Here is a 25,951-nt window from a genome sequence, read left to right as displayed (position 1 = left end):
GGGGCGGGGGGGGGGCGGCGGCGGGAGGCGGCGATTGGCCGCGGCGCGCGGTGACGTCTGCGCGCGGTGCATAAGGCGCGGCCGGGGGCTGCCGGGAACATGCAGAGCGCCCTGCGCGGCCGGACGGCGCGGGCAGCGGGCAGCGGGCAGCGGGCAGCGCCCTCCCCTCCGCGCCCCGCCGCTCCCGGCCCCGGCCTCGCCGCCGCTGCCGCCCGCCCCCCCCCCTCCGGCCCGCCCCGCCCCGCCGGGAGGCGCCCCTCAGCCGGCGGCGCCGGGAGATGCCGGCTCGGCGGGGACGCCGCGGGTAGCGCGGGGGCAGGTAGGAGCCGAGCAGCCGCCGCGCACGGTGCCGGTGCCGCCGCCGCCACGTCGAGGGAGCGCGGCGGAGGGCGAGGAGCCGCGCTCGCAGCGCACCCACGGCAGCAGCCCGGGCCTCCCACCCACCCCCCCCCCTCCCCGCCGCCCCTCCCCGGGCCATGTCGCCGCGGCGGCAGCCGGCGTCCGTCTGACCGCTGTCGGGTCCCGATGTCCTGCTTTTGTTTTTCGGTTTTGCCTTTTTTTTTTTTTTTTTTTTGCCTTTTTATTTTTTTTTTTTCGCCTCCTTTGATTTCTCGTTGGGAAAAGCAGATGCACTTTGACTCCTGACTGCTCTACCTCAGACCTGAGAAAAACTCATCACTCCCTTTTCGGCGGTTTTTTTTTTTTTTTTAAATTATTCTTTTTTAATTATTTTTTTTTTTGTGAGCGCCGACCTCTCTAGCCGTTGTTGTTCTGCTGTCACTTATTGTCGCTCTGCCGCTGTTGGTAGCGGCCGGGATTCTGCGGTTGCGTCGAAGCGCTGGTCTCTCTCCTCGGGCAGTGGGTGGTTTCTCCAGTGTCTCCCTCCTAGGACACCCGAAAGAAGATTTTTTTTTTTTTTCTTCCTCCCTTTCAATTTTTTCTCCTCCACTTCTCCAAGGCTTTTAAAACAAACGCACGCACACACACAAAGCAAACCTACGCCGGTGTTGTCGCCTTTTACATTTTTTTTTTTATTTTGAATTTTTTGCCTGACACCTGGGAAACCAATACCCCCCACTCTCAGAAATAACCAAAGACAATGGTTCACTGTGCGGGCTGCAAAAGGCCAATCTTGGACCGGTTTTTGTTGAATGTACTGGACAGGGCTTGGCATGTGAAGTGTGTTCAGTGCTGTGAATGTAAATGCAATTTGACAGAGAAATGCTTTTCGCGAGAAGGCAAGCTTTACTGCAAAAACGACTTCTTTCGGTAAGTACCGGCTCCCGGCCCGGGGCCGCAGCTCCTTCCCAGCCCATCTTCCATCATCTTCCTCCCGCCGGTGCCGCTCGGGGGGCTCGGGCCCGTCGGGGGCCGCGGGGCGAGGCCCGGCCGCGCCTCGGGATGCCCGCGGCTGCTTCGGCCGTTCCGAGCCGGGCCCCGCAGCGCGGAGCGGGGCGACCCCGGCCGCGCGTTCCCGGGGCTCCGCGACGGGGCCGCGGCCGTGAGCGCGGCTGCCCGGGGCCGGAGCGCGGCTCCCGGAGCCCCGGCTCGGGGCCCTCTCGCCCGGCCGCGGGTCCCGGCTGCGGCGGCTCCGCGCAGGGCTCGGGGCCGGCGGGGTTGGGGCCGAGGCCGGCTGCCGGGAACGGCCGGGCCCGGCCGCCGGAACGCCGAAATCGGCCCCGGGCGCGCCCTCGAGCAGCGCCCGCGATCCCCGCGCCCCGGCCGGGCCGGGCCCGGGTTTCGGCGCCGTGTTCTTGGGGTGCGGGACGCGGGCAGCGCGGCCCCAGCGCCCAACGACTCCTCCAGCAGCTTGTGCTCCGGCCGCATCAGCTCTTTTGTTTTGGATCCGTTTGTCTTTTTTTTTTTGTTTGTGTTTTAGTGATTTTTTTTTTTTAAACTATAATTATTATTTTTATTTGAGATATAATTCCGGGAGGTATTCGTTAGGAAGGGAGAACGGTGGAGAAGGATGCGTTTGTGTTTTTGTTTTGTTTTTGTTTTGTTTTTGTTTTGTTTTTGTTTTGTTTTTGTTTTGTTTTTGTTTTGTTTTTGTTTTGGTGCCCCCTCGCCCACCGCCGCCGCTCTCCCCGCAGGTGTTTCGGGACCAAGTGCGCGGGCTGTGCCCAGGGCATCTCCCCCAGCGACCTGGTCCGCAGGGCGCGGAGCAAAGTGTTCCACTTGAACTGTTTTACGTGTATGATGTGTAACAAGCAGCTCTCCACCGGCGAGGAGCTTTATATCATAGACGAAAACAAGTTTGTCTGCAAAGAAGATTACCTAAATAACAGCAATACTGCCAAAGAAAACAGCCTGCATTCAGGTGAGGGAGCGCGGGCGGCGGGGCCGGGAGCCGGGGCTCTGCTTTCTTTCTCCTCCCCTCCTTTTCCTTCTCCTTTTCCTCCTCTCCCTCTCCGCCGCCGGATGGGGGGAGCTCCGGCCGGGGCCGAGCGTGACCCCCGTTTGCTGTCGCGCAGCCACCACCGGCAGTGACCCCAGCCTGTCCCCGGACTCCCAAGACCCTTCCCAGGACGACGCCAAGGACTCGGAGAGCGCCAACGTCTCCGACAAGGAGACGGGCAGCAACGAAAACGACGACCAGAACCTGGGGGCCAAGCGGCGGGGCCCCCGCACCACCATCAAAGCCAAACAGCTAGAGACTCTGAAAGCCGCCTTCGCGGCCACCCCAAAACCCACGCGGCACATCAGGGAGCAGCTGGCGCAGGAGACCGGCCTCAACATGCGGGTCATCCAGGTACCGGGGGGGGCTGCGGGTGGCCGCAGGGCGAGGGGGAGGCGGAGGCGGGCGGGCAGCGATCGCGTCCCGCCCCGTCGGGGCTCGGCGGGCCCGGGGGCAGCCGGTGACCGGCCCGTGTCCGCCGCCCGGGCAGGTGTGGTTCCAGAACCGGCGCTCCAAGGAGAGGCGCATGAAGCAGCTGAGCGCGCTGGGTGCCCGCCGGCACGCCTTCTTCCGCAGCCCGCGCAGGATGCGGCCGCTGGTGGACCGGCTGGAGCCCGGGGAGCTCATCCCCAACGGGCCCTTCTCCTTCTACGGAGGTGGGTAGCGCCGCCCTTCGAGCCCCCCTCCCCGGGGCCGGACCCCCCCCAAGCCCGGGGGCTCCGCAGGACCGGGGGGGGGGAGGTCCCCGGGCACGGCCCCGAACGAGGTGGGGGAAGCGCTGCGCGCCCGGGCGTCACCTTCCCTCCGTGTCCGCTTGCCCGCTAGATTACCAGAGCGAGTACTACGGCCCTGGAAGCAATTACGATTTCTTCCCGCAAGGACCTCCCTCCTCGCAAGCTCAGACGCCGGTGGAGCTGCCGTTCGTGCCCTCCTCGGGGCCGCCGGGCACGCCGCTGGGCGCCCTGGAGCACCCCCTGCCCGGCCACCACCCGTCCAGCGAGGCGCAGCGCTTCCCCGACATCATGGCCCACCCGCCCGGAGACTCGCCCAGCCCCGAACCCAACCTGCCCGGGTCCTTGCACTCCATGTCCGCGGAAGTTTTTGGCCCCAGTCCTCCGTTTTCATCGCTATCCGTCAACGGTGGTGCTAACTACGGCAATCACTTGTCACATCCACCCGAAATGAACGAGGCGGCCGTGTGGTAGCTTTAAAACGGACTGGGTCTAAGTAAGTGATGGTCATCTAGTCTGCTTATTGTTTCGGTGTACAGAAATGAATAAATATACCGCCTCTCCCGCCCTAAGACAATGTGACCTTGGGAACGAACTGAATGCAAACGGCTCCAAGGCAAGCTTTGCTCTAGACCAGGACAATCTTCCTCTTTACGGTTGTAACAGACAAACAGACGAGGGGACTTTTTTGTACCATTGACAAAGAAACTGGTGAAGCTGTACAGTAAAGTGCTGCCATACCCGTAGGATGGCGTAAGTTTGATTACCCTGTTGGATGTCATCCTAAGAGCCACAATCCTTAGAAACTTCTCGTTTAAAAAAAACACTAATTGAATGAAGGAAAGGTCAAAGAAAAGGGGAAAAAAAAAAAAGCTTCAAGAACTCTAGCGTTCCCGGTTAAGGATGGTTCTGGCATTATGAATTTGTTTGTTAATTTTTGTCTCTCAGAAAGTTCGACAGCAAGAAACTCTTTTTAGCTTCAGCCATTTCAGCCTGCTGAATATCAGGTGGGACAACTTTCTTTTTTCCTTTTCTTTTTGTTTTGTTTTTGTTTTCCAAAATAACAAATGCTAAATGTTAAGCCCTCAGCACCAACTCTTCTACCTTCACAAAGCTACACATACAAAACCTCCTCATCATAGCAAAGGTCACCAACCAGACCTCTAACGAAAATGACTTGAAAAACAAACAAACAAAAAGTATTCTACCTTCACAGAGAGAGAAAAGCTAAACAAAAAGACTCTATTGAACTAAAAAACAGTCAACTGTTTACGTCTAATGTTAAATTCAGGAGTTCAATGTTTTACTAATAAATCCTGTTTTAGAACCTCTTGTTCAAAAGCAAAATATTTTGAGCAACCAACCAAAATAGTTCATTTTCTTTTCTGTAGATGTTATAACAGATTGCAGGGCTTGTGGTTCACTGTGCTAGTTTGTAAAAGGTGTTGTTTACAGAAGGCAAAGAAAAAACCCACGAAACCCAGACAGTTGCCAAATAAAGTAAATATATAGCACAAATACTGTAAGGTGCTTTGCACCAGCAACCCGAGAAGGTGTTTAAAAAGTGTTACAAGGTTAAAAAAAACAAACAAACATCTTTGCTAATTTTTAGTCCTGTTGAACATTCATGGAATTGTTAATATGACTTATATAGACCCACACAGGTTTTATTTTTGTGTCTTTAAAATAAAAGTCCAAAATATTTAAATTTTATGGTCAAATATGCAGTCAACAGCTGCTACTTTTTTCTTTATATATTAAATTTCTCATATGTCTTTTATTGTTCTAATAAACCTAAGCTTGTGTGACCTCCAGTGCATATTAGACCATTCACTGTATGAAAGAAAACATGTTGGATAAAATTTGTGCGTTTTTAATAAAATTAGAAAATCTGATGTTTAGATAACTCGTGTTTCATTTGATGTTTTGAGCATTTTTAAGTGGATTCTTTTTGAGTAAAATAGCCCTGAAAAGAGAGTGATCTGCTATACTGATAATCCTGTCCAGCTGTTTTGTTTTGGTAGGAGTCTAAACCCTGCTGCCAATGCAGATCGCAGGTATCGGTAGTTACAGCCTTTCCTTACATCTGCAGGCTCAGCTGGTAAAGTACAAATAAAACACTATACGTTAAACTGTAAAATTGGAAACTAATCAAATTGTTAAATACATCAGCTTATTCTTGGTTTATGCTAAGAAAATGTACTCATAATGTGCATTTTTATGCATAAACAAAAATGTTTTCTGAATGTCAAAAACTTGCAAATATGTGTTTTTTACCTGACCTATTTTTGGTTAAATTAATTCTCCAAAGGTAGTGGTTTTTTTGTTTTGTTTTTTGTTTTTTTTTTTTTTCCTAATTAGATGATATGGAAAGTAGCATAACCTCAATGTCTTGAAAGTAATTTTAACCTTTTTTTTTTTTTTTTTTCTGAGCTGAGTCAATTGTTTAATAGTGTTTGTTATGTGTAAAGTTCTCTACAGGGCAGTGGGGGGAAAATATTTTGCTTTGCACTAGGTATGTGCTACTTTTCTGGGAGAAAAAAGGAAAAAAAAAATCTGAAACATTGTGAAATGACAGATTTAATGTTTTTATTACAAATTATTGCAGAGTCCCAAATATTCAGCTCCTCTAAAGTCTCACTGATTCTGAGAGGACTGTGAGTTGTGTTAGAAGCAGAGGGTTGGGCTCAGTTCTGAAAAGTCACTAGTTGTTTAAATGTTTTCCACCTGCTGAGATAATAGAATGGGATGAACCATAATTGCATATTTTCCTTCGTCTCTTGACTAGTTGTGATTCTGTCTGGCTTCTTTTTTTTATTTTATGTAGACACGGAAATTTACTCTAAAATGCAGGCTTCTACATTCTGAGCAATTCAATTATTTATCTCTTTGGACTGAGGGGGAAAAAATCAAAATGCTTTAAAGTTGTACAGTTTGTATTTTTCAATGGTGATTTTTTAATTTTTGTTCACAACTTGGTTTCTGTGCCCAGCAGAGGGGCCATCTGGACAAAGCAATAGTTCACTTTAAACACAAAATGTCTTATATAATAATATAAAGATAAAAACTATCTGCAAGGGATCTGTTAGTGTTTCTAAAAAAAAAAAATCATGCTTTATTAAATACAGGGGAGACTTCTTAAACCCGTGGGCTCTGTGTCTAACTCATTTATTTGTCTTTTATACTGTTGCTATTTTTTTTCCTCTGTTTTGCATTTATACGAGCAAAGTAATGGGCGATCTGTTTATTACAAACTTTTACTTATCTGGGCAAATGCTATTTATAAATACTGCTATTTGCGCTTCTGCTCTATGCTGCTGTTTTATTGTTGAATCAATTATTTTAAATGAGAATTTCACTGAATAGGCTTATTTTGTAGAAATCATGTCTGCCAAATAACTCCCTTTCCCTTTCCCTTTCCCTTTCCCTTTCCCTTTCCCTTTCCCTTTCCCTTTCCCTTTCCCTTTCCCTTTCCCTTTCCCTTTCCCTTTCCCTTTCCCTTTCCCTTTCCCTTTCCCTTTCCCTTTCCCTTTCCCTTTCCCTTTCCCTTTCCCTTTCCCTTTCCCTTTCCCTTTCCCTTTCCCTTTCCCTTTCCCTTTCCCTTTCCCTTTCCCTTTCCCTTTCCCTTTCCCTTTCCCTTTCCCTTTCCCTTTCCCTTTCCCTTTCCCTTTCCCTTTCCCTTTCCCTTTCCCTGGTTCAGTGTAGGTCACTGGTTTATAAAAGGGGCTGAGGAGAGCCTGCTTTTTCCCAAAGCTCCTGCTTCCTTTCCTAGGAATTTTGCCCACCGTAAGGAGTAAGCACAGGAGCCGTTGCCATGCTTAAAGCCAAGCGGGATCCAATCTGGAGGCCCCAGCACTTTGCAGATTTGAATTCTGTGCTCTTCAGAGCAAGCTCGGTGTTTCTGAAGACCCTAATCCAGCAACAATTGCACAGTCAAAACTCCTTTTGAAATCATTGTCGCGTTGGGTTCTTGTAAGTCCTTGTTTACAAGAGCATTTCCATTGACTTCAGTAGCATTACTCAGGTGAATAGCGGTCTGCAGGAGAAGGCCCTCTGAAAGCATGTGCTGCTTGGATGGGTTTTACATGCGTGTGCTAATTCTCTAACCACAGAAACGCGGCCGGGACATGTATGTAACTGTGCCTATGTGCAACGTATTTTCCAGAGTGTTTTTAGAATTACTCTCTTCTGATCTTTTCTTCCTGGGCTGCTGCTGGTCTCGGTGACCTTCACCTTGGTGCTGTCTCCCAGCAGAAAGTGCAGTCGGATGACGTTAAGCCCTGCGCAGCCCCGCTCTGCTCGCCCGCTTTTCGGTGGCCTCGATGGAGTTAGCGGGGGGAGCAGTGCCTGCCCTCCTGGTGCGGACAAGGGAGCTCTGTTTTTAAATGTGCAAGACTGAAGATTTTGCAAATCCCATGTGTAAGGCCGTTTACTAGGAAAAAGGGTACGCAGGAGATATTGTAAGTATTATTCATATCGAGCTAATCTGTACAGGGGAGATATTTTAAGGATAATGAAAGGGTCTTCACAATGCTGCGAGTTTCCAGCATTTGATCAACTCTGCTTTTGGCTCACATTGGCTGCGTGCTGCGTTCCACTGTGCTCTCATTGTGTGGCACTCCTCTGCCGCTTCCTTTCTTCTTCAGTCATTTCCATTATCTATTTACTCAGGCCATTGCTTGGGGAATGGTAGGGGATTTGTAAAGATCTGTATCCCAAGAGTCAGAATGTACTTAAATTATGATTTGTAGACAAATGATGTATATTATTTTAATATATGTGTGTGTACCCAGATGCTGAGTGACGGGTACATGATACAAATCTATAAATAAATATACTTTAAAAATATCAGTGGTGATTTACATACTTCTGCTATTCTAGGAAGTGGCAAATAACGTAGTGTCCTCTCAGGAAAAATTCCTTTTGCCGTGGTCAGGAGTTTTTCCTCGAACAAGAATGTTGTATTTAAGCCTTGCATGTTCTTGCAATATTAAATATAAGCAACTGCAGTGTTGCTTTCTGTTCCTAAGCCAGTGTAGAGGCTAGTATTTATGTTCACATACGTTAAGCTTAAACAATTGATCCGTATCCTTGAGCTCTGCCTCTGCTGCTGAGCCAGGGACGGGGAGTTAGCAGGGAGCAGTGCTGGTGAAGCTGGTTCTGGAAGGTCTTTTATCTGTGTCTGCCATTGTGCTGCGGGGCTCTGCGTTCCTGATGGCAACAAACCATTCCTGAAGTTCTAACTGAAATTAGTGGGACTGCTAAAAATATGTTTTGGTTATGAATCCATCTGCAATTGCTGTTCTTCTTCTGTTGCTTTTTAAACAGCATTTGTGTTGCTTTTAGTTATGGACCATGAAGTCAGGCTTACAAAGCTGAGCTGCTCGTTGTCAGGAGAGTTTTTCATTCATTAATCCCAGTAAGCCCAGTAGTATAATGCAGAAACGGAAGAGTAAATGTGGCCTTACAGTTATCCGGCCTTCACATTAGTAAATATTTATCCTTGAAATTACTGTGACTGGCATCGTAAGGGTACTCTGAGGATGACTGATTTTCTGCGGGGCGTTTACCATTTGCGCGTGGAATCGCGGGGCTGGATGCATGTGGCTGTTCTCATTGTGTTCTCACTTTCTGTTTCTCAGAGAATACCCCTTGGCCCTCCACTTGATGCTCCTTGGGGATAAGGGGCGCAGTTGGTGTCTCTCAAGTCTTCTGTTACGGGCTGCCTTGAAATTCAGGAATATCTCTGTTTTGATCACGTTTGGAGCGCAGTTTGGGCAGCATTTTTGGCAGCCCTAAGAATTAGATTTTTCCTGATTGGTTTCAGTACAGGCGTGCTCCCTGCAGAATGGGAGCCTTTAGAGAGGCTGATGGTATCTCACCTTGTGAGGAGTGACTGGTTGGCTCTGTTCATCCCAGAAGCCTGGGCTTGCAGGACAGGTCTACTGTGATTTTGTTGGAAGGTCTGCATGTGGCGTGAGGATCGACATGCAACACAGACTGGAAATGTAAGCTGGAAAACATCCCCACTGACTTCTATAGAAACGCAGTCTAACACATGCCGAGGTGTTTCGGTGAATTGTTGAGAGTGAACCTTGTGATAAAAACTACCTTGTGTGATTGAGCTTAGCATGTCGGGAAGAGCTGGTGCGCTCTCTTTTTTGTGCACTGCACCTGTGGTTTGCTCTGTGAGGTTTTTGTGGAGGAAAAATGGATTTTTGCTCTGTCTGAAAAGGTTGGCTTCCAGTTTTTCAATTGTCTCTGTGTGGCCTTCAAAATTCCTATTTGCTAGAAGCATCTTTCGTCATCTGTTATTCAGATAAACTATATTCATTACATTTTTGGATGTAAGAACAATTAGGAATTGATTAAATCTTAAAAATAATTGTGTTTTTTGAATGAGTGACAGGTTAGGAATATCAGAAATACCAAAGTAAATATAAACAACATTAATACATGAATTATAAATATAGATAAATATAGCGAGACAAATTTTTTATAAACATCTATGCTTCCTGTAATCTAATTTCTTTTCCTTGTTAGGTTTTGTTTGTGTTCTTTCCTGCTCCCACTCATCTTCTTTTTTTTTTCTTTTTTTTCACTGACAAATTGTGTTGCTGATTTAAAAAGAAAATCTTAAAATGAACTAGTATGGCTAAAATGAAAAAGGCCAGCTTGGAAAATTACATTTGCTTGCCAAAATGTGGGAAAGATAAGCTCAGCTCTGGCTGGTAGCTATTTTTGGACAGTATGCAGTCCTCTGTATGTGGGTCAAATTCTGCTGTTGATAATGCAATTCAATTAAATTCAGTAGGCGCGACTCTGGTGCATGTAATTCTCGTGGCTCTCTATGGGAATCCTGCCACAGATTGCTGCCTGCAGACTGCAGCCCAACTTGCTCCCACCGCTCTGCTCGCCAAGGTAAGAACCAAACGCTGAGTGCTACTGAGTGCAGGTTACGCAGTAAATTAGTCAGTGTTTGTTGCCTGAACGGCTCTGCGTGTCCAACACGTTTCCTTATTTCTATATTTAAGAAATGCTCTGAAAAGATGGATTTGTATTAATAACCTGTAATTATACAGACACGCAAGTGTGATATGGTCTTTCACTTCCAAAGCTACCATCTAATCTGACAATTTCCTAAAAGATGACAAGCGCCACAAATCCAAGGAGCAAAAGGAGCTGAGTGTGAGAAATTAAAAATACTTTTTTGTAGCACGGACTATTCAAAATTCCCTTGTTTATCTGTTATGTGTTTAGGGTGTTATTTCCATTTTAGCAAATAAGCATGTAAATAAAAAGTAAAATTAAGAGGAAAAATGCCAAAGAAATTATGTCAGTTAATTTGATGGCTTCTGCTTATAGTTTATAAACAGGCAGAGGGTTTTACAGAACGTACTGTCATGCATAAAAAGGCTTTCATGATTGTCTTAAATTAAAATGTATTGATATCATTTTTGTACAAATACTCTCCCACACGGTTATGAATCCGAACCACAGCAGCATGGTTTGAGGGCATGTGAACCAGAAATTAAAACCGAGTCTGAGAGTCTGATTTAATTACCCTGCTAAGTGAAAGGCAAAAGGGAGAGAATAAACTGTAAAGAAGGAGCCTGTGTTGGGGAAATATTTTAACAATCCATGACTTTAATACAGTGGATTTTGTTTGATGTTGTTTTATACTGAGCGAATCTCCTTATCAGAAATTTTAGATGAACAGCTCCTGCAGCCTTTTGACTGCTGATGAATGGAGCTCTTGGGTAACGTGAGCGAGCGCCAGCATGCGAATAGGCCCGAGGGTCAGAGCCTCCTCCGGTCCTCCCCGCTCCGCAGCAGCGCAGGGGAAGGTGCAGGCGATGCCCGCTGCTGAGCACAGCGTGATTTTTCCCCTCTTCACGCTCATTTTGCACCAGGGTGAATGGCTGATGCACGGCAGAAAAGCAGGTCCATAAGCTTTGACAGGATCCCTCGTGTTTACAGTCACATGCAAATTTTGCTGGGTTGGGGATTTATCCTGAACAATTGTCCCATTAATCTCAATGGGTAAAATCCTGATTTCACCAAAATGAGCAATAAAAATTCTGTTGACTTCAAGAAACCAAATTTTTGCTTTTTTACTTAAAAGGACTCGTGTGACTCACTGTGTATTTTTTATGAATTATACTGGGCATGTTCTATTTAACCACCACTAAAAGCCTCTATCCCTTTATTGATGGGGCTATCTATTATTTGTTGGGTTAGGGTAGAAAACATCCCCCTTTCTCTGTGAAGTGTAGAGGTTTGAAAATGAAATTATGCGTGGGGCTATTTAAAGACATTCTTTGGGTGGATACTTCCACCCAATATATCCAGTATCAAAAGTGGATACTTCCAAGTAACTGTTCAGGTAAGCACTTGTTTCTGCTACTTAGTTTTCTGTAGATTTATTTCTCCAGACTCCTCCCTTTGTTTATAATGGCATCTTTTACTCTGGAAACAAAATATCTGTGAATGTGAAGAAAAAACTAGAAGCAAAGCCAGCAAAGATGCACCATGTACTTCTGTTTTGGAAAACTGTCAGTAACAAATGTGATAGCAGCACTTAATTTCACATCGCTGAAGCAATGGCAAACCCACACAATATATAACACAGAGCATTATACCTGTCAGTCACACCATGACAAAATAAATGCAAACAAAGTTGGAATAAAATGAAATACTTGACCACATAAAATCCAAAGGGTTTTGTTTGCAATAAAAATGTGCATTTTCAGTGAACGTTACTTTTTTATAGAAATTGAACTGCCGCATCTTCACAGTTTGCACAATCAGAGGATCCTTGAGAGGGGGGAAAGAGGTGTGTGCTTTTTTTGTTGTTGTTGTTTTGTTTTGATTTTCCCCAGTCTCCCTCCACCTTGGTGCCTCTCGGGGCTCCCAGCCCCAGCTGAAGTTGGCAGGTAGCAGAGCACTGCCGGGGCTGCAGGAGGCAGTGGTAATTAATGATATTCCTCTGCCCTCTGTAGGACAACCGGCTGCACTGAACGCTCCTGCTTCGGGGAAATAAAGCTGGGTCCTGGAGTAACGGGGAAACGTGCGCCACTGCCACCGCTGCCTGGCTCCTACGTTTCTGCATTCTAATTAGAATGCATGTCTGGATTAATTTTTATAGCATTCAAAAGCAGATAAGCAGCGGGGAAGAGCCTTGTGTTGACAAGAAGGGGATGAGCAAGCAAAGCAGCCTGCTCAATTCAGCTCAGAGCCAGGGCTTGAGCCTGTCCCTGGCTGAAGTTTGCAGCTTGCTGCTGTCACGCAGGCAAAGCCCCAGTGCTGGTTGTGCGGTGCCCAAATACTGGAGCCCAACCTGCCCGCCTCAGCTCAGTTGTTCATTTGGGGACGTGAAATTTAGCCCCACATCTACATCTCCAATGTGAGATGTTGATTTGGGGCTGTGCCAACCTCACACATAACCATTCACCAATCTCACCTCTAATCTTGTGTTTTGAGGCCACCAAACCCCACAAAGCCACCAGGAGAAACTGGAAGCAGGCAAAACCCTGAGGGCCTGGGCCTGGTGTTGGTCTGGTGCAGGGATCACCCGGCAGAGCTGGGCCGAGCGGCAGCGCCTGCCTTTCGGGTGCCGCGTTTGTGACAGGAACAGCGGCTTAAACACAGACCACGGCGTATTTACCACATGGGACAAGAACTGGATTAATTCACCCTGTGCAGCTGGCAGTACTAAAACAAGAAGCGCAACGTTGATTAAAAATAAATAAATAAAGGAATAGCTTTGCATTATGTAACACGACTGTGCTTTTAAGCAGCTAATCACCATTATTGTGCCTCTTGGCTGCAGGGCACCGGGCAAATATTACTCCTCACGCCTCAGAGCGGTACATCGACCACCATTATTCCCATTTTAGCGACGGGCAGAAGGGGAGAGGGGCTTGCTGTGTGGCACAGCACCCCCACACACCCCCACACACACCCCCAGCACCCCTGGGCTTGCTCGGGGCAGCTCAGCGTTTATTTTTTGTGCTGATAATTTCTTCCCAAACCGCCCCGCGTCTCCTAACGCGGACATTTGTCAGATGAAGGGTTGGGACGGGGGCACGGGAACGAGCCTCGGGCTCTGTGAGGGGAGGTTGAAGGAGGGGGGGTCCCAGCCCGGCCCCGCCTCAGCCCCGCCCGCCTCCCTGCCTCCCTCCCGCCCTCCTCCAGAAGATGGCGGCGCCCTTGGCGCAGCAGCTGGAGGAGCTGCTCAACCCCCGGCCCAGCCTCCGCGACCCCGAGGACGACGCGGAGGAAGGTGTGCGAGGGCTGGGGGGACGGTTCGGTACCTGCGGGGATGCGGCGGGATGGGACGGGCCGGAACGGGCTGGCGCGGGACGGGATGGGGCCGCACGTGGCGCCTCAGCCGGTCTGGGGGGTGTGGGGGTGGCCCGGGGCTCGGGGCTCGGTCCCGGAGCTGCCCCGCGGTCCCCGCTGTGCCCCGCGGTGTGCTCCGGTAGCGGCGGGGGAGGTCGGAGCTCCCCCTGCGGCCCCCTCCCGCCGGAGCGGGGCGGCCCCCAGCACGCGGGGCTCGGGCGGCGCCACCCGGCGGCACCGGGGGGCACCTCGGGGAGCGGGCACGGGATCACCTCAGGGAACTGAGGTTACCTCAGGGATTGGGGCTACCTCAGGAATCAAGTTTACTTCAGGGATCGGGCCCAGGGGTCACCCCAAGGGACTAGGATTACCTCAGGGATTGGGGTTACTTCAGAGATCGGGGTTACTTCAGGGATCAAGTTTACCTCAAGGATCAGGCCTGGGGTCTCCCCAAGGGATCAGGGTTACCTCAGGGATCAAGTTTGCCTCAGGAATCAAGTTTACTTCAGGGATTGGGCCCGGGGTCACCCCAAAGGACTAGGATTACATCAGGAATTGGGGTTACCTCAGGAATTAAGTTTATCTCAAGGATCGAGCCTGGGATCACCTCAGGGACCGGGGTCACCCCAGTCACCTCAGGGCAGCGACAGCGTGGGCTCCTGCCATGGGCTGCGACAGGCCAGGGAGCGGATCCAGCTGGAAATTTCCAGGATAAGGGACAAAAAGGAGCCGCGCTGGGGCCAATCTTCTTCCTGGTAGTCCGCCATAAACATCCGTGGCTGGAGGCAGGTGTGGGCAGCGTGACACAGCCCGGGGCTTTCCTGGTGCTGTGGGTACAAGGCACTGCTGTGAGTGATGGAAGTAGCAAGATTCACTGCTGGAAGCAGCAAGTTCACCATCACACACTGACAGACATTGGCTTTAGGAGGTACTAGGCTCCAGTCCTGGTAAGCGTTGTGCCAGCTGGCCTCGTTCTTCTGCACAGGTGTAGGAGGTAGCACTAGTGTCTGCTAAGATAAGCCACAGCGCAATTACTGTTGAGGGAATGGACGTAGCCAGCAGAGATGTCTACCTGTTTTTAATAATCATGACTTATTTTCAGACTTTAGCATAGTCTGAGACCTACGCAACAGTCTGCAGAGTGCTACAGGACAGACTGCATCTGCCCCTCTTGCCCAGATGTTACTTGGTGCTGAGCATCTTGCCAGCCTCTGGTAGTTGAAGTGACTGTTGAGGCCACAGCTTGTTGCTTTGATTACGAGCAAATTTTTTTGCCCTCCTCCCCTGCCCCAAGCAAGCACTATATGGGAGGCATTAACATTTGCAAACAGGCATTAATAGAGCACTTAGCGATGTTCAGCCACTTGGATCACTCAATTGGTTGAACAAAGCTAACCCTGTAATTTTGCATACAGGGTGTCTTGCACATGAGTGAAAATAAGAAAGGAATATGGTGTGATGAGTTCTTTTTGCTGGACTGCTCCATTCCTGTGTCCGAGGGAAGATGGGTATGAAAGAGAGCAATAATCACAGTGAGATTATTTTCTCTGCTTAGCCATTCTGAAGTGTTTACATATTTATGTGACTCAGATATGTAACAAGAGGCCAAAGTGCATCAGAATTGCAGTTTTCCTCTTTGAATCTGTAAGCGTGAGGTGGACAAAGGCATTCCAGCTTCACTGAGATCTCCACCTGGAGGACCACACTTTTCATGAGACCCCCATTAAGTTCAGGGGCCCATGGAGGGGCTTGGGTAGGCTTTGCTGGTCTAGTGCTTCTTGCAGGTTCTCTGAAATTAAGAGAGGCAGGGAAGAAGGTGTGAGTATAGGCAATGCTTATTTTTATTTTTATTTTTTAAAAAAAAGGGCATTTATTAACAAATACTCATCTCTGCACTTTCTGCAGAAGAGGATGGCTTCTTTCTGCAACTACTTTTTCCAGTTTGAAATTCAGTTCAGTTTAGACATCCTCTTTTTTTTTTTTTTTCCCTACAGCTACAGTTGCTAAAGTGATTGACAAATTTGAGGATGAAACTGCAGATGACATTTTACCTGTTGGTAATATACGGAAAAAAGCTTCAGCCTCTCTCTTAGAAGCTGATAAAAGGTATAGTGGAAAAGCTACGTCTCGGAAAGCCTTGCAAGAGGAACTCTGGGGAGATGCTCTGTCTGAAGAAGAACCTGGTAAGAAATCTCATTTCTTTCCCCTTTTCACTGGACTGCTCAGAATTTGATGCTAGCATGTTACACTGAGTTAGTGCTGTCTGAACCGAAATGATGAACTTCAGATCCCCGTTACGGGGCAATAGGCAGGTACAATTAAGTTGAGGACCTTCTTGAAGTGCCTTCCTGAAATTCAGGCCGTATTTTTGGGCCCGAGGGAAGGGGAGATCCCAGAAGAAAAGGTCCACTTCCTCAGACTGAGGGAGGACTGTGAGCAAGTGTACACTAATTGCTGCTACAGAAAATGAGAGCTAAGACCTCTTTGTGGATATGGCCTTGTGCTTCCATGAACTAGTCAAAGCAGGAAGTAGAACGGAGCTTGGAGCTCAGAGAGCTCAAAGCAGTAGCCTCTGATGGTGCATACTGCAAAGTGACACATTTTGCTGTTAGGTAAATAACTATTTTTCTCTTTTAATTAACAGCTGAAGAAACATTAGATGAATGGTACAGTGGCAGTGAAGATGCAGAAGACGATGGCAGCTTAGGCAGTAAAACAAAGGAGAAGCTCAGCAGTGCTGGCAGTGACCAGGAGGATGACTTGGAAGATGATGAAGAGAGTGACCCATCTGCCCAGGTCAAGGCACCAAAGTTCAGTTTCCAGAATATCACTGACTTTGAGAAATTTACAGAGGGGATGGATGATGTAGGAAGCAGTGAAGAGGAAGATGAAGATGATGCCAGCATGGAAGAAGGAAGTGATGAGGAGGAACACGAGGATGAAGACCACAGCGATATAGAAGACACCAAAGACGACGAGGATGATGGGGGTGTGATGACGTTCTCAAAAGGACGAGAGACTGAAGACGTAGAAAAAGGAAAAGCGGTGAAGAATCAGCTAGGTTTGTGCATGTTTGCTGTGTGTTGTGGCACGACTTTCACCTTGCTGATGCTGTAGCAGCTGTCCATGTTAGGAGCCACTTCAGCACGTTAACATGCTGTTGGCGTACTGCACGTGCATGCTACAGCAGCCCCAGGCATTTGCGAATGTTCCGCCAAATGTGCTGTGCAAACTGGTGTCACTGCTCATACAAAATCTAATGTTGTGAAGTGTATTTATCTGCTGGCTTAATTGAGACAGAACTGAATACACTTGTGGTACGGACGGGGACTTCCTGCCCTGTTAGTGCTGTGCTGCAGATACTGCTGCTCTTTCTCTTTGGAGCGTAATGCTGGATGCAGTTTCTGCTGATAGATTCTATCAGACCACCAACCTCCATTTGCAGGTTGACCTTTTAACTGGGGAAGCAAAGAGATGATTTTCTGGGATTCACAGAGTTACAGGATTGTAGAGTGGTGAAGGAGCAAGTGCTGTGGCTCACTCAATAATTTCGTTTTCTCTCTCTTGTGAAGCACTGTGGGATCAACTACTGGAAGGGAGAATTAAGATGCAGAAGGCGCTCGTAACAGTCAACCGTCTTCCCCAGCCAGATACTTTCCCAGCCTTCAGGAAGGAAGGGGGACAGGAATTTGACAACGCTGTTGAGAGCTGTAAGTATTCTTCGAGCTTTTTGCTTTGGGTAGACTGCTGTAGGCACCATGTTCTCCTGTGAGCAAAAACGTTAATGGGAAAGTGGGGGCTTTGAGCTGCACATGTTTGTAGTATTAGCTGTTGCTTTGTGTTGCCTTAATCATTAATTGGGTACTATGGAAACATAAAACATAAAGTGTTTCCTACCCCTGGCAAAGAAAATGTCTCCTATCACCTGTGTAGACATGTGAGTCTCATTGATCTGTGTCGGTGGCCTGTCTTGTCACTTACACAACATTGGTAAGCCTCAGCTCGGGTCCTGCTGCTATTTCTACTTCACGTGGAGACTGAAGTTTGCTTATCAAATTTAAGTTTTATATTGGGGCTGAGAAATAATTGCTGTGGTTGTTGCTGCTTGGTGCAGAGTTGGGATTCTTCTTTCTCCTGAGGTGCTGTGTGTGTACCAGTTTTGTGCTGGGTCAGTGACTGCAAAGATTTGCCCTAACCAGGAGTAATGCAGCATAAAGGAGAGGGCCTGAGCTGTCAAACCAACAGCAAATATCTTTTCAGTTTGGAGCTCCTTCGTCTGTTTATTTTTTAGGATCACTATTAATGATACTGATCTGACTTGTTGGTTCTCCAATATGGCCAAAAAAATCTGCGCACTCCAGCTGATAAACACAAAGTGCTCGGCTTCATTGTGTTATGGATCTGTTTAATTTATTAACGCTCCAGTTTGTGTGTGCTGCGGTGTGTATTTGATAAGTTTTGACCTAGGATGGCACCAGTTATCATAAAACTGGATTAGGAACTTCTGCCACGATCAAACCTGACCCCGAATCTTGCCCCTACACCAAGTTTTGACTATCATCGTACAGCTTATACCTGATCTGAACATGGTGGCTAATCAGCTTATCTGGAGTTAGAGCAGGTGAGACACTTTCTATTTTAAAGTTAGCTCTGCTGCTTTAAATGAAGTGATTAAGGAAAAAAAGGCGAACTCCCAGCAATACTAAGCTGACCTTTCAGTGAAATGCATGTTATTAATGTATTTAATGAGATGCATTACAAACTGCACCGAGCACCATGTTTCATTACAGGTCTAAAATGCAATATCATTAAAGACCTTTAACAGAAACAATGGTTGACATTTTGATATTTCCCATAAGCAAAATACGTCCACGAACATGGTGTATAATATTGTACCCAGTACAGCAGAGAGGTTAATCTTTCAGGTGCTCAGTACGTTAAAGGAAAATCCACTGTTAATAACTTCTCTGTGATTCCCTGCCCACCTATTTTCATAATCTGGACAGGAAGTAGCAGTAGTTTGCTCTGATATTCCTGATGACCTGCGTTCAGGGTATGTGTTTAAGGTGTGAAGACAGCAAGAAAATAGAGCTGGAGTGATCCGGGCAAAGTTAGCAGAGGAAACACTTGGACTGACAGATGGGAAGTAATGAATTTAGGAACATTCTGGTGCTACTGCACTTCTTTAGTGTTTGTGGGTATTCTGTAAGGGACCACATTTACATTCCGTTCATGTTTTTATTTTTTTTTTAATGCAATCTGTATATAACTGTGCAGTAAAGTCGGTCACAATAGTTGCTTTTACTGAATAGTACTGTTGTGGGTGTGACCTGCCCATTCAGTAAGTAAAACTAAGTTCTTTTTGAAAAGATGTGTTGTCATTTATTTAAAGCCTTTCTTGAATTGATGGACCTCAATTTCTGAGGACAATCTCACTTTTTGTAAATCAGCTTCCAATAAAAGTTCTATTTTTTATATGATCAAGGAGCTTGGTGGGTTCTATAAAATAATTTATTTATTTATTTATTTATTTTACTAAATTCTAAATGGTGATGTAGTGGGCAAGGAGTATGTTTCTGGACTCTGAGTTCTCCTCCCACTTGTGTTACCAGCTTCTGGGTAGGATCCCTTTCTCCAGACAGGAAAAAATGGAAATTGTGTGCAAGAAGGTTTGAAGATCAGCAATTTGAGTGTGAGCTGAAGGCAAGACTTTGTAAACACTGAATGTTGAGGTGGTTGCAGGGCACATAACGTGCTTCAGTCCTGGGCAGGATTTAGGTTAATTGTGACATTGACACTGTCTTGGACTGGATGATCCTGTTCTTTCAGGGGAGCCTCAGCACTTTTTTTCCAAATCCACAAAAATAAAGTTGGCATGCTTTCCTGCTCTTCATTGAACAGGAGGAAATATTTTGGTGTGTAAAGTCGCAGAAAGTACTTGGTGCCAAAAATTCAGACTCTCAGTTTAAATTGTAGTCCGCTGAAGGCCAGAGGGCACAGAGAGCTCTCAGCACCCTGCTCTGTCTGAGGGCCTGTACAAGTCCCTTGAGTCTCTTTAAAAGTTGCCCCAGAATGCTTTCGGTAGTTTATCCCATTTTATTTCATTCTTCATGAAATTTCTACTCCGTGCTCACAGGAAGGATGAGGGGTTTGAAATGGAAAACAGACTTCCAGGTATTTCCCTCTTTGGTATCTCCCACTTGTGACAACTCTCCATGCAGCTAGTGGCAGCAGCAGTGAGATTTCCTAAAGGACTCAGCAGAATGGTGTAAGGGAGTAGACAGCAATGATCTGTGTAGGTTTACAGCCAAATCTGAGCAAAAATGGTAAGGTCGTGCGTGTTTGCCAAATTCCGAAATTGGAGGTTGCAAAAACTCAAGTGTTTAATTTATTTTTGTAATCTTTTATAAAAAAATAAAAAATGATACAATGTGCCTTGGACAGTCTTGGATTCCTGAGATCTCAGGTTCTGGTGGATGATTTACTGCAAAATTGCTTATAAATTGAAGTAGAAAATGTTTTGCAGACCTGGCAGCTTTCAGGCTTCACACCCATTTGTCACCCAGCATTTCCCTTTGTGTATAGAACAAGAATTAATTAGGCTGCACTGCAGGAAAAGTTTATGGCCATAATTTATATAGGATGAATTTCTGTTTAAAGAGACAGCATTGCTTTGTTTGCACTGTCTTACTTTTTCTTTCATTCCTTTTTTTTTAAATCTTTAATTATATTCCAGATTTTTTTTCCCGGTGTCCTTTTTACATACAAATTGGAGACCAAACTGTGTTCTTGGAGCTCGTGCTTATTCCTGCTTTGCATCCGCGGAGAAAGTCTGAGTGGTCTTTTAATACTGAAATCACAGTGGCTGCGCTCTGAATGCAGCGCAAATTTTTAATGCACTGCACACGTGAACTCCCACAGCTTACGTTCCTGAGGTGCTGCTGCCTGGAGTGGTCTGTTTCTCCAAGATATATTTGTATTCTTTCGCACCATATCTTCTAGTCTAGTCCAGGGCTTGAGATGTTGCCTCTGTTTGGGGTCTTGCACGTTCAATTAATGTTTTTCATAATCAATGCAAGTCAGAATTTGCAATCTGCTCCTGATTTGCACATTAAAGAGACCCATTAATTAAAAATTCCAATCCCTGGCATGTTCCCGCAGGATCCTTGCATTATTTACATAGAAAAAGAGTGCAAGGTGCAAGTTTCTGCGCTGTGTCTCTGCACAGATTGCATGCCTGCCATTCATATTTCCGTGTCTGTTTTCAGAGGGGAAGAAGGTTAGAAGTAGATCTCATGAAAATGCCACAAAAAATTACCTCAAGGGTAAGAGAGAGTCAAAGCAGGGGTGGAGGCAATGTTGGTGAAGCCATGTCCAGTGTCAGGAATTAAACAGCTCTAGGTCTGGGGCTTGTTATGTTAAATCTTGATTCAGTAACAAAAAAAAAAAACCCACAACACAGCTAGTTGAGGGGAGGGGGGACAGCCAGAGCTTTAAGAAATGATCTCTCTCAATCACCAAAGACTGGAAGCTGTTGTACATGTATATGCCCTGGATAGCTGTGGTTCCTCGAAGGGCTGTGTAGCTCTGTTCTATCTCCTTTAATTGCTGTCTCTTTACAGCTGTGGTTAAAAACACTTGGCTGGGGATGTTTCAGTGACTAGTATTTTGACAGTGATACTTTATACTTCACAAAAATAAAAATGAAACTGGAATAAAGTGTTATTTTCAGTTTTAGTTGGACGGATGAGTAAATAAAAGCATATGGAAACCCACGTGAGTCTTGGGGAAGGCAAGATGCTGATGGGCATGGCCAGACTTTAAAGTGATAAGTAGTTGTATATTTTTTCATATGTATGTCCTTTCACTTCCCAAGAGTTAAATAGGTCCCTGAAATGTAAACTACCAGTTGAATTATTATTTTTTGTCTTTGACTTGTCTCTCAGTGGTCTAAGAGGAAATCCTGGAGTCCCAGGTTTCTCCAGTGCAAGCTCAAGATGAATCCATTTGAAGCAATGGAAAAAAATACCAGATGTGGTAAAAGCTAGATGGGCAGAGTCTGTAAGAATGAATTTGCTCATGAGAGGAACAAAGGTGGTGACAACAAATATTAACTGTTATTTACACTTTGTAGAGCTGTGGAGAAGTTATGCAAAGGTTTGTGATCAATAAGAAAATAAACCTGAATAAAGTGAATCAGATAAAAAAAAAAAAAATCAAATGAAATGCTCCGCGTGCTTGCAAGGCCATTATCCCCAAACCTGCTTGGGTTATTAATGTGCTCACGGAGCCGCAGCTCTGCCTGGCAGCGACCTCAACTTTTCAGCACAGCGCCTTGTCTGCTGCAAAGAGTCACAAAACTGTGCACAGCTCTTAGGATTCTGCTGAAAATTGGGTACCTTTTCCCAGGTCACAGTGACGTTGGGCTTTAATCTGTACTGTCTGTGGTCAGGCGTGTACCTTCTTTTCCTGATGGCTGGGATGTTTCTCTGGGTTGTTCATCCAGGGACATTCTCTGCTGAGAGAAGGAAACGAGTGTGAACTCCACGTGAAGTTTGCAGGAAGCAGCTCGCTCTCCACCCCGTTACTGCAGCCAGTTCCTGCAACTGGAGCCAGTTGCTGGAGAACCTAGGTTGCACATTGATTTGTTATTTCCTGAAGGCATTAAATGCATCAGGTGCTGCAAGCCAACGGTTGCTCTTTAATTACATTTTGTTGAGAAGTGGAGCTAAGAGGTGCACTTAAAAAAATTTGCAGGACTTGCCTGTAAGGGGCTGGGTGTTTGGCACCTGGGAGAAGCTGACCTCTTGTTCTGAGCAGTGCGCTCCAGCCCAAACGCTTCAACGTCTGTAACGTTTCTCTATGACTGCTTTACACTGAGTGTCTTTACTTTCTTCTGTGTTAGTTCTGTAATGTTTTGCTGAAAAGGGACTCGAAACAGAGATTTTGTTTATTATCTGGTTTATCTTTTTTTTTTTTAATGTTCTCATTGTCTTTAATGGAGGACTTTTGCTCTATCCTGTTACTACGATTCTCATCTTTTAAAAAATGTATTTATACACACGGATGTATTCTCTACAGCATCCGTGTAAGTCATGTCCAAGAAGCTGACTAAACATTGACTAACAGAATAAGATCAAGTCTGCTTTAGATACTGGAGAGCCTGGTGCACGTCCTGTAGGAGAGGCTGTGTTTGACGTCCTCCTCCAGCTGTGCTGCGTGCTCTGGGGGGCTCGCCCTCTGCCCTGCTCCCCGTTGGATGTCATTTTCATGTCTAGTTGGGGACAGGGCATCGTGTGAAATGTGCTTTATGGATGTAGGCTTGGGATTTTTTGGAGAAGCCCGTGGGAATCAGCTGCCAATAATTTTGTCATAATTTTGTTGTCATCTCAATGGATCGCTTCTAACAGGGAGGTGCAGCCGTGTGGACATCTGGAGAGGATAACGCCATAACACGGGGCAGGGTGGGTGTCACTGGGCTGTGGGGAGGAGCTGAGGCACACACAGATCACACAGAGTTTCCAGAGGCACAGAGCAGTTACAGGATTAATTGGTGCTAGGCAAGATCATGGACTTAAATATATTCCTGCTTTGAAGATTTTACGGGGAGCCTGCACAAATGTGTGAGAGCAGAACTGGGTTTCAAGCCTGAGTGTAAATTATCATGATCAGATCTAGCCCACTTAAAACTGGTAGTTCATTTTAATTGAATTGTATTAGGCTAGACACTTTATGAATACAAAAGCATCGTGCTTGTCAATTCATGCAGGGCTGAATTTGATTTAAATGCATGTGGATGCAGGTGTCCCCAAATTTCACCTTTCCTCTCTGATCTAATGAAGAATCTATTCAGCTCTTTGTGGGACTGAGCCAAAGCCTGTTGACGTTAATGAAGACTTTACTCTCAACTGAAATAAATGAATGAATCAGGCTATATATATTTTTTTCACTTTCTGTTGTGATGATCCCATGCTCTGGAGAGCTCTTGCATTCTGCGTGTGTGCCACGAAGGAAGAGGGAAGAGATACAAAGTGCCAAACTTTAGCCAAAGGCACAGATTGCACTTGTAGGGCTCAGTCGGGCAGTGGGGGGTGAGGTGTTGTGCGTGGCAGTCCCAGTGCAGAATTTGGGCTGTGCGAGATACCAGGAAGGTATTTTATGGCCTGTCCTTGCTGCCTGTGAATCGCTCAGCAATTCTGTGTGGGAGGTAGCGGAGAAGCACAGGCTATTTATTGAACACGGAATTTGGGGCTTTTTTCAGAGGAAAAAACACTTGCCCTTCTCCACTGATTGTCAAGGCTGTTAGCCTGTGGTATTTCGTCTTTTTGAGCAGAATTCGTGTGTGCTTCCCTTGTACAGATGGGCTAAAATTGAAAGGCTCCCGTTTTATAGGTTATCTCCAGAGCCATATGTGTTGGCCACTGGGAGCGTGCGAGGTTTATTTTAAAGCTGTCTTAAATTCTCATGCAAGAGCTGGTTGGAAAGTGTGTAGGTGTTGGCCTGAGACACCCGAACTCCAGACCATGGGATTACACACTTCAAGAACATCAAATGGGTTTGCCTACACTTGAGTCTCTCTAGATAATTAATAGCTAATTAAATTGAGTTCAGCTGAATAGTTGTGCATGTTGGTCTGTGTACTGCACAAACAAGGTGCGGGGAAACAAAGGCTCGTGGAGCATCCAGACGAGCGTGTGCGAATGTCAGCTAACTCGAATTAATTGGCAATTGGTTACCTTGAGATGGAACCTCACTGCTTGTCATGATAAATGTAATTAATGGCCTGGCGTTACGTGGGGAGGTCAGTCTGGATGGGCTAATGTTCCCTTCTGCCCGTGATACCTAGATGACTGAAATTTCACGTTTCCTCTTCCGTTCCCATTCTCGTATATGGACTTGGGGACTCCTGCCTGGCGGAGACTGGGATGCGTGGTGTCAGCCTCTTTGCATTTACAGTAATGTAAAACATCAGTTCTTATAAATCTCATTTCTGCACGCCCCGTCCCTCCCTCCTCTGGCTGATAGCAAAAGATGACGGTTGAGGCGAGTCAGTAGAGCATGAACTTCGTGGAGGGGTTTCTGTCTCTGCTTTCTCAGCTCTCCCCCTCCCCCAGCCCCTGCTAATAAAATCCCTGAATACCAGGCCTTTTCTTCCATTGTAGCATCCAGTTATTTTCTTTACTTTTAGCAAACTCATCTGTGTCTGATCCTGTTGTTCTTACTGTCAAATGCAGTCAGATCGGAGTGAAAGGGAGCAATTGAGTACGTTCTGCAGCTCTGGGAGCCTGTGAAAGCGGTGTGCAGGATTGGCTCCTTTGTGCTGAAGGAATAAAATTTTCCCCTCTGCAGAAACTTTTGCATCATTTGCATTCCAATGGAAGCAGCAAATTGGGCCTTTGGTGTGGAGCAGGGCTTTTTATCGCAATCAGCAGCAAAGCCGGCCTTTTTCCTCCCCTCAGTTGATAAGAAGCCAGGAGCTCGGTGTTTTGGGAAGGGCGAAGGGAGAGGTGCTCCCATTATTTCCCAAAACAACCTGGACAGATTTACAAGCGCTTTGTGCTCGCCTTCAGCTCAAGTCGATGAGAAACGTACACGTAGCGACGTCGCCTTGGAAAAAATCTGATAGCGCTCTGCTGCCACAGGAGCCAGCCTACAATTCCGTCTGGGCTGGCCTCGTAGCTCCTGTCTCTTAAGCTTCTGGGGCACCAGGACACACGAGGGTGCAAATCTGAAGACTGCCTGCTGGCAGTGACGATCCTGCTGGTCCGTGGTGTTCCTGGCAGTCGGTTCTGCGGTGGGAATACCAGCAGGGCCGTTGTCCAGAGCCCCGTGCTCGGGGTGCGGTACCTGCAGGAATCCCCCCACCTCTCCCAGGCTCCCACCGCTGCTGTGCTGCTGGGAACACGGAGCCAGCTCCAAAAGTGCTCCTGACAGACTTCAGAATTATGATACAGTGGAGCTCTGGTGTAATTCTTTGTTGGAGAAGTTAGAGGCCTAAAATGTTAAGGCTTATTGTTATTCTGAGTTGATAATCTCTGCCTTGCTTTAATAATTTTTCCTCATGCCTGGATAGCCTGCGAGTTGCACAATAATCACTCACACAGCTTTGTAATCAATGCCCAAAGTAATAGGATTCCGCTGGCCAACGGCAATTAATAAATTTGTGTCTTTTTTAAAACACTAGCAAGTCGGGCCTGAAATACGACTGACTGGCTTTCCTCATTTGCATATTTATTGCAGTGGAAAAATTCTTGCCGAATGATTGATGTTGAGCCTGCCTCTTGAATTCCAAACAGCACATTATTATGAAATGAAAAATGCCGGCCATACAGTTGATTAAAGTTGAAGACAGTGGAATCGGTGTTTTTTAAGATTGTGGGAGAATTAAAGGCATATTTTAATAGATGTTGACAAGAAGTGAACTAACAAAAGCAAAGCAAAGGATTTGCTTGAAAAGATTTAATCAAACGTGTTTCTT

The 25,951-nt window shown here is 46.6% G+C and overlaps 2 protein-coding genes across 4 annotated transcripts in view; both read left to right on the top strand.

Annotated features, from left to right (window-relative positions):
- Positions 1-563: 563 nt before the first annotated feature.
- On the top strand, positions 564-5,024 carry LHX1 (LIM homeobox 1). Its single transcript, XM_027472180.3, has 5 exons — positions 564-1,269; positions 2,094-2,320; positions 2,475-2,752; positions 2,889-3,054; positions 3,224-5,024. The coding sequence occupies exons 1-5, from the start codon at positions 1,100-1,102 to the stop codon at positions 3,601-3,603; spliced, it is 1,221 nt and encodes a 406-aa protein (XP_027327981.1). The 5' UTR covers positions 564-1,099; the 3' UTR covers positions 3,604-5,024.
- Positions 5,025-13,270: 8,246 nt separating this feature from the next.
- AATF (apoptosis antagonizing transcription factor) overlaps positions 13,271-25,951 on the top strand; it is a 49,262-nt gene continuing 36,581 nt past the window's right edge. For all 3 annotated transcript variants that reach the window (XM_027472141.3, XM_072025947.1, XM_027472142.3), the window contains exons 1-4: positions 13,271-13,414; positions 15,468-15,656; positions 16,118-16,534; positions 17,046-17,183. In XM_027472141.3, the coding sequence (XP_027327942.2) occupies positions 13,330-13,414; positions 15,468-15,656; positions 16,118-16,534; positions 17,046-17,183 (829 nt within the window). In that variant the 5' untranslated portion in view covers positions 13,271-13,329. The remainder of the gene's footprint in view (positions 13,415-15,467; positions 15,657-16,117; positions 16,535-17,045; positions 17,184-25,951) is intronic.

Source organism: Anas platyrhynchos, chromosome 20 (genome assembly GCF_047663525.1).
Source record: "Anas platyrhynchos isolate ZD024472 breed Pekin duck chromosome 20, IASCAAS_PekinDuck_T2T, whole genome shotgun sequence".
Classification (NCBI taxonomy): Eukaryota; Metazoa; Chordata; class Aves; order Anseriformes; family Anatidae; genus Anas; species Anas platyrhynchos.
Note: the sequence above shows the minus strand (reverse complement) of the source record. Positions and strands in the feature narration are given on the sequence as shown.